This window comes from Berghia stephanieae, unplaced genomic scaffold (assembly GCF_034508935.2).
Source record: "Berghia stephanieae isolate SIO BIC M18660-M18661 unplaced genomic scaffold, UCSD_Bste_1.3 scaffold351, whole genome shotgun sequence".
In the NCBI taxonomy this organism is placed as follows: domain Eukaryota; kingdom Metazoa; phylum Mollusca; class Gastropoda; order Nudibranchia; family Aeolidiidae; genus Berghia; species Berghia stephanieae.
Window position 1 is genome coordinate 3,148 of NW_027624745.1, and position 9,000 is coordinate 12,147.

Sequence of the window (9,000 nt, forward strand, 5' to 3'; positions counted from 1 at the left end):
TGTCTTTGGATAAAGTATTTGTACACATCATCCCTTTGATCCTATGAGCCATGATAGTAAGATATTATCAGAATGGTAGGAGATAATCATCCCTTTGATCCTATGAGCCATGATAGTAAGATATTATCAGAATGGTAGGAGATAATCATCCCTTTGATCCTATGAGCCATGATAGTAAGATATCAGAATGGTAGGAGATAATCATCCCTTTGATCCTATGAGCCATGATAGTAAGAGATTATCAGAATGGTAGGAGATAATCATCCCTTTGATCCTATGAGCCATGATAGTAAGAGATTATCAGAATGGTAGGAGATAATCATCCCTTTGATCCTATGAGCCATGATAGTAAGAGATTATCAGAATGGTAGGAGATAATCATCCCTTTGATCCTATGAGCCATGATAGTAAGAGATTATCAGAATGGTAGGAGATAATCATCCCTTTGATCCTATGAGCCATGATAGTAAGATATTATCAGAATGGTAGGAGATAATCATCCCTTTGATCCTATGAGCCATGATAGTAAGAGATTATCAGAATGGTAGGAGATAATCATCCCTTTGATCCTATGAGCCATGATAGTAAGAGATTATCAGAATGGTAGGAGATAATCATCCCTTTGATCCTATGAGCCATGATAGTAAGATATTATCAGAATGGTAGGAGATAATCATCCCTTTGATCCTATGAGCCATGATAGTAAGATATTATCAGAATGGTAGGAGATAATCATCCCTTTGATCCTATGAGCCATGATAGTAAGATATTATCAGAATGGTAGGAGATAATCATCCCTTTGATCCTATGAGCCATGATAGTAAGAGATTATCAGAATGGTAGGAGATAATCATCCCTTTGATCCTATGAGCCATGATAGTAAGATATTATCAGAATGGTAGGAGATAATCATCCCTTTGATCCTATGAGCCATGATAGTAAGATATTATCAGAATGGTAGGAGATAATCATCCCTTTGATCCTATGAGCCATGATAGTAAGATATTATCAGAATGGTAGGAGATAATCATCCCTTTGATCCTATGAGCCATGATAGTAAGATATTATCAGAATGGTAGGAGATAATCATCCCTTTGATCCTATGAGCCATGATAGTAAGATATTATCAGAATGGTAGGAGATAATCATCCCTTTGATCCTATGAGCCATGATAGTAAGATATTATCAGAATGGTAGGAGATAATCATCCCTTTGATCCTATGAGCCATGATAGTAAGATATTATCAGAATGGTAGGAGATAATCATCCCTTTGATCCTATGAGCCATGATAGTAAGATATTATCAGAATGGTAGAGGAGATAATCATCCCTTTGATCCTATGAGCCATGATAGTAAGATATTATCAGAATGGTAGGAGATAATCATCCCTTTGATCCTATGAGCCATGATAGTAAGATATTATCAGAATGGTAGGAGATAATCATCCCTTTGATCCTATGAGCCATGATAGTAAGATATTATCAGAATGGTAGGAGATAATCATCCCTTTGATCCTATGAGCCATGATAGTAAGATATTATCAGAATGGTAGGAGATAATCATCCCTTTGATCCTATGAGCCATGATAGTAAGATATCAGAATGGTAGGAGATAATCATCCCTTTGATCCTATGAGCCATGATAGTAAGATATTATCAGAATGGTAGAGGAGATAATCATCCCTTTGATCCTATGAGCCATGATAGTAAGATATTATCAGAATGGTAGGAGATAATCATCCCTTTGATCCTATGAGCCATGATAGTAAGATATTATCAGAATGGTAGGAGATAATCATCCCTTTGATCCTATGAGCCATGATAGTAAGATATTATCAGAATGGTAGGAGATAATCATCCCTTTGATCCTATGAGCCATGATAGTAAGATATTATCAGAATGGTAGGAGATAATCATCCCTTTGATCCTATGAGCCATGATAGTAAGATATTATCAGAATGGTAGGAGATAATCATCCCTTTGATCCTATGAGCCATGATAGTAAGATATTATCAGAATGGTAGAGGAGATAATCATCCCTTTGATCCTATGAGCCATGATAGTAAGATATTATCAGAATGGTAGGAGATAATCATCCCTTTGATCCTATGAGCCATGATAGTAAGATATTATCAGAATGGTAGGAGATAATCATCCCTTTGATCCTATGAGCCATGATAGTAAGATATTATCAGAATGGTAGGAGATAATCATCCCTTTGATCCTATGAGCCATGATAGTAAGATATTATCAGAATGGTAGGAGATATCATCCCTTTGATCCTATGAGCCATGATAGTAAGATATTATCAGAATGGTAGGAGATAATCATCCCTTTGATCCTATGAGCCATGATAGTAAGATATTATCAGAATGGTAGGAGATAATCATCCCTTTGATCCTATGAGCCATGATAGTAAGATATTATCAGAATGGTAGGAGATAATCATCCCTTTGATCCTATGAGCCATGATAGTAAGATATTATCAGAATGGTAGGAGATAATCATCCCTTTGATCCTATGAGCCATGATAGTAAGATATTATCAGAATGGTAGGAGATAATCATCCCTTTGATCCTATGAGCCATGATAGTAAGATATTATCAGAATGGTAGGAGATATCATCCCTTTGATCCTATGAGCCATGATAGTAAGATATTATCAGAATGGTAGGAGATAATCATCCCTTTGATCCTATGAGCCATGATAGTAAGATATTATCAGAATGGTAGGAGATAATCATCCCTTTGATCCTATGAGCCATGATAGTAAGATATTATCAGAATGGTAGGAGATAATCATCCCTTTGATCCTATGAGCCATGATAGTAAGATATTATCAGAATGGTAGAGGAGATAATCATCCCTTTGATCCTATGAGCCATGATAGTAAGATATTATCAGAATGGTAGAACACAAAGAGGAGATACAGGTGGCAGCGGTACAGTCTTTGCTTCCTACCCAAAATGTACCGAGTTTGATCACCGCCGCTGAGCTGTGTGGCCTTGAGCAAGTCACATCGAAAGCTCAACTTGCAGTGCTGGATTGCAGCTGATGCCTGGGTTATTCCAGTCTTCCCTTGGAACAGACCCTAGAGACAAATTTCCCCTTGGGGATTGTTATGTTCAATTTCTAAAACCGAGATTCTAAGATTCTAATTGAGATTCTAAGGGTTGAATGAGAAATTTATTGTAACCTGTATGAAAGATGTATGAATGCCAATTATGAACAAAGGGATGTAACCATAGTGTAAATTAGTAAAGTAAGAATTATCTCCCTTGAATCTTTATATCGCGCTATTTAGTCAATTATGTTATTTGCCCTTGTTGTCTACGTGTATATAAACAGGATGTAAATAAATTCATTGTTCACAAGTGCTTACAAGAGCCTTCAGAGTTCATTCTTTATTTCACCACGTTGGCTATCCAGAGCCATCAGGCTATTAAGAGCCTTGAACATAACATTTGGCGACGAGGATAAAACCTACAACATCTTATTTCTATTCTCATGAAGGTATTTTTCTAGTGTCATCATTTTCAAGATGTCTAGTTTATTTGGCAATATCAGTGAGTTCAATGCTTCAAAAGAAACAATTTCGGACTATTTAGACCATCTGTCATTTTACCTGGATGCTAACCAAATTGAAGAAGACCACAAAAGGAGAGACATTTTAATCACAGTTATTGGATCATCACAATTTAGATTATTAAAAAATTTAGCAGCTCCAAACAATTTAAGAGAATTAACATTTGACCAAGTTTGCAAATTACTCACAGATCATCATGAACCCAAACTTCCAAAATATTTACAAAAAGCTAAATTCGATCAGAGAACAAGACATCATAATGAAACTGTGCCCGCAATCATTGCTGCTCTACGACATTTGGCTGAACATTGCGAATTTGGAAATTCCCTAAGTGAAAGACTATGTGAAAAATTTGTAACTGGCATAAACGACGAAAGAGTTCAGCGAAGACTATTAGTAGAACCTGATTTAAATTTAGAAAAAGCTCTGAAATTATCCTCTTCAATTTTGCAAGCTCATTCTGGTGCTAAGGAGCTAAATCATGCTGCAGACCTCAACTTCAGTAAGCAAATGCCTAAAGAAAATTTTTCAACAACTTCAAGACCCCCCAGCACAAATTCCAGACCGCATGGCACAACATATCCACATGGTGCTACTCCCAGATCTACTTCTCGTTCACATAACTCAACGCCCCAACATCCTCAACGTAGTAACCAACAACAACAACAACGTCGACAACCATGCTATGGATGTGGTGGACCACATTCTCGACATCAATGCAGATTCTGTGATGAAACCTGTTATAAATGCAACAAGATAGGTCATATCGCTAAAGTGTGTCGTGCTAATACCTCCATTCATCAAGAACAACGACTGCAACACCAGAAAAATCATCTTCTTCAAGAGACCGATGACGACAACCATATTAGTGGGAATTTTGAAGATCTACTTTTATACAACATTTCAAAATCTAAATTAAACCCCATCAGCATAGACTTGATCATCAACAACCGCCCTATCTCATTCCAGCTTGACACTGGTGCTGCACTCAGCGTAATCTCCTACAATGACTACCAACGCTTCTTCACCGAGACCCCGATCAAACCAAGGTCCTGCTCACTGCAAACTTACACTGGAGAAAAAGTCAAAGTTCGTGGTGAGATAATAGTCAGTGTTTCGTATGACAATTCAGTTCATAATTTACCATTACTCATTGTAGAAGGAGAGGGACCGCCCTTATTCGGTAGAAACTGGCTAGTTAATATTCAGTTAAAATGGAATGAAATTTTCACCATCAGATCCACACCCCAATCACCCTCGCTTCAAAGTGTTCTTGACAAATTTAGTAATGTTTTTGGTGACAATGGCAAATTAAAAAATCACGAAGTCAAAATTCATTTGAAACCAGATTCGGTCCCAAAATTTTCGAAAGCCAGGCAACCTCCTTTTTCTCTTAGGGAAGGGATAGAAACAGAGATTACAAGATTAGAAAATAATGGGATAATCAAAAAAGTGCAATTTTCTGACTGGGCCACCCCAGTTGTTCCAGTGAAGAAGAAAGATAATTCTATTAGATTGTGTGGTGATTACAAAACAACAGTAAACAAATGCATTAAAAACGACAAGCACCCCATTCCTAGAACAGAGGATCTACTCGACAAACTTTCCGGTGGCGAGAAGTTCACGAAGATCGATTTTTCAAATGCTTACAATGCCTTTAGACAGTGAGTCGCAAAAACTTACAACCATCAACACTCACAAAGGTTTATTCCAATATCAACGTCTGTGTTTCGGTTTGAGTCCGAGTCCCGGTTTATTTCAACGAGTCATGGATTCACTCTTCAAAGACATACCTCAGTGCTGGGTTTACTTTGAAAACCTCTTCATCACAGGAAAAGACGACCACGAATATTTGAAGACTTTGGAACGTGTGCTCAACATAATTCAAGACAATGGATTGTCCATTCGGCAGGAAAAATGTCAATTTCTCTCTGACTCTATCACATTCCTGGGATACCGACTCGATAAACAATTTAATCTGAAGGCTCTTGTAAGCACTTGTGAACAATGATTATATTTACATCCTGTTTATATACATGTAGACAACAAGGCCAAATAACTATAATTAACTAAATAGCGCGATATAAAGATTCAAGGGAAATAATTCTCACTTTACTAATTTACACTAAAATATATACATGGTTACATCCCTTTGTTCATAATTGGCATTCATACATCTTTCATACAGGTTACAATAAATTTCTCATTCAACCCTTAGAATCTCAATCATTACAGGGATAAATCAAGGGATTTTCTTTTTGTTGTTGTTAGGTTGCATGTACTGTATGAATTGAAAATTCTATTTCATATGGTCTGTGCAGCGATTTGCACTGGAACTGCACACCACAAATATGAATTAGAGATAAGAAGAGGCACATACACTCCACATGAACCACATTTGTACCTAAAGTACAGAAATTGAATTAATATCAAAACAAATCTCTATTCTCTGAAATGCTTTTCTTGTGCTGAAAAAAAAAAGGAATACATGCAGTATATATTTCTCATATATAAGTATAGGGGGCATTAGTACCCCACAGTGCAAGAATAGGAATAACTGCCCTTATGAGTCTGGGGTACATTTGGGAATCGGTCAAGGCCAACAACAGGCAATTTCCCTCGCGTATTGCTGACTGCGGTGTAGGCCACCCGGTATTGCGTGTTCATTACGTGGCTGTATGTGTGTGTGTAGCGCGAGATTCAATATGCTATTCATTCACCAGTTCCATGATCATCGTTTTTAAATAATTAAAGTTTAATTCATGGATTACCATCATAGATGAGGATTATAATATTGTGTTCAAGTGTCAAGTCTTCAAACCTCTTCGGGTTAGTTCTACATGAATACTTTTTCGATTTATTTATTAATTGTAAACAGGAATAATGCCATTCTGATTGTGATTCGTTCGCTTGTTTCACTAGCCAAGGCATCGTTTATGAACATTAATGGCGTAGTGCTTGTGATTATGTGTCGGTTCAAGATTGGATTGACCAGTGTGTTGTTTTGTTTTAGTTTTAAATTGGTTCTCTCGTATAAATTATTGGACAGACATCGAATTATTTGTTTTTAAAACGTTTTACATAACTTAATAATAATAAATCTACTTTTCAAGTCATGACCATTCATATAATAATATACATTTCTTTATCCTCATCTATATCCTTATCCAGACATGGGGATGATATCTAGTGATAGAAATAATACAATAGTATGAATACGATATTACAATATCTTAAGAGCTTGTGGATCATTGTGTTCAATAAATTCTTTTCACTGAAATGTACTGAGTGCCGGATTCAAGCGCAGATTTTACTTAGTAGCATACGAAGAGAAGGAAAGTGAGAGAGGAAGAGAGAGAGAGAGAGAGAGAGAGAGAGAGAGAGAGAGAGAGAGAGAGAGAGAGAGAGAGAGAGAGAGAGAGAGAGGTGGCATGCTTAGACATATTCAGTGATACCAAAACTCCGGTTTCACCGGAAAAGACTCCGGTCTGGAGCAAAAAATTCCGGGTAACGGGCAAACCTCCGTGAAATTCTGGTGAGTTCAATTTGTTCCAAGGATGCCCCCCCCCCCCCTTTTTCCAACCACATCATCATCATCATCGCTGCCACTACTACTACAACCACCATCACCATATCATCAACACCACAACTACTACAACCACCAAAACAACATCATTATCACTACCACTACACCACCACCACATTATCATCACTACCACTACTACTACAACCATCACTACCACCACTATTACAACCACCACCACAACATCATCACAACCACTACTACTGCAACCACTACCACCACATCATCATCATTACCTCTATTTCTAAAACCATCACCACCTCATCATCACAGCCACTACTACTACAACCAGCAGCACCACATCATTATCACTACCACAACTACTGCACCACCACCACCACCATATCATCATCATCACTACTACTACTACTACTACTACTACTACTACTACTACTACTACTGCTACCACTACATCGTCATCACTATCACCACTAGTACAACCACCACATGATCACTACCACCACTACTATAACCACCGCCGCCACCTCCACATCATCATCATTACTACTACTACTACTACGGCAGCCACCACCACCACATCAGCATCACTATCACTACTACAACTACAACCACCACCACATCACCACTAGCACTACTACTAATACAACCTTCACCACCACATCATCATCACTACCACCACTACTACAACCACCACCACCACATCATCATCATCATCACTACTACTACAAGCACCATCATCACCTCATCATCACTACCACTACTACTACTACTACAAACACCATCACCACCACCACCACATCATCATCACTACCACTGCCTATACAACCACCACCACCACATTATCATCATGACCACAACTTCTTCAACCACCGCCACCACATCATCATCACTACCACTACTACCTACTACTACAACCACTGTCACCAGCTCATTATCACTACCGCTACTACTACAACTACAACCACATCATCATCATCACTACCACCACTACTACAAGCATCATCACTATCACTACTGCTACTACAACCACCACCACACAAACATTCTCTCTCTCTCTCTCTCTCTCATCATCATCATCATCATCATCATCATCATCATCCTGGACCCACCGCGTCAATCCGGAATTGTGTCAGAATAAACCAGATAAAGAAAATGGTTTTAGATGAAAAATCATCAAAATTTCCAGTTAATTTTTATTGATCATCTTTTTGTAAAGTTCAAGACTCTAGACATACTTGTCTTTATGAAGTCATTTAGTTTAACTCAGGGTTCATAAGTTGAACTTAAGTTGACGCAAAATAATTCGTCTAAGTTTCCTATTTCTGACTATAAATTCAATTTTCTCAGCAAGATTATACCGGTGGATAAGTACCCGCAATTAGTTTTTCACAATATTCCTTAAGGCTTCTGATGGAATTCAATTTTAACTAGTTAATTGCCATACTCGCTCGATTTAAGTGAGCCTCATCTTGGTAAAAAGTCCGCTAAGGTCCCAGGTTTGACAGTTTATCTAAAGATGAGGGTCATTTAAAGCGATCAATATTTAAAGGATGAGTTTTTTTTGGTCCAACTTTTTAAATACATGTCTTTCCAGAGTACTTTAAACATTTCAGGTTTGACACACGTTGTGGATTATCTACAAGTCTCCGATTGAGGGGCATTTTGATGAACCACTATTTGAACAAAAAGTTAACTGGCCAAAATGAAAAAAATACGTCTACTGAGAGCACAGTGGAAATTTAGCCACACGCAGTACACTGTTGTTGCTACAGATACAAAATTGGTCTATTAAATGGTCAAGACATATTTAACGGCTATGTGGTTTAGTGATATGACACTCGCCTTCGGATCGGAAGGTCCAGGGTTCGAAT

The 9,000-nt window shown here is 37.7% G+C and overlaps 1 protein-coding gene across 1 annotated transcript; it reads left to right on the top strand.

Moving 5' to 3' along the window:
• Positions 1 to 541: 541 nt before the first annotated feature.
• Positions 542 to 5,253, top strand: LOC144961670 (uncharacterized). Its single transcript, XM_078894771.1, has 2 exons — positions 542 to 603; positions 3,513 to 5,253. Exons 1-2 carry the CDS (start codon positions 542 to 544, stop codon positions 5,251 to 5,253), a joined length of 1,803 nt encoding a protein of 600 aa, XP_078750897.1.
• The last annotated feature ends 3,747 nt before the right edge of the window (positions 5,254 to 9,000 follow it).

Coding starts and splice junctions, on each gene's coding strand:
- LOC144961670 (XM_078894771.1), top strand. CDS start 542: ATGGTAGGAGATAATCATCCCTTTGATCCTATGAGCCATGATAGTAAG. Junction 604..3,512: donor AGTAAGAGATTATCAGAATG/GTAGGAGATAAT, acceptor ATTCTCATGAAG/GTATTTTTCTAGTGTCATCA.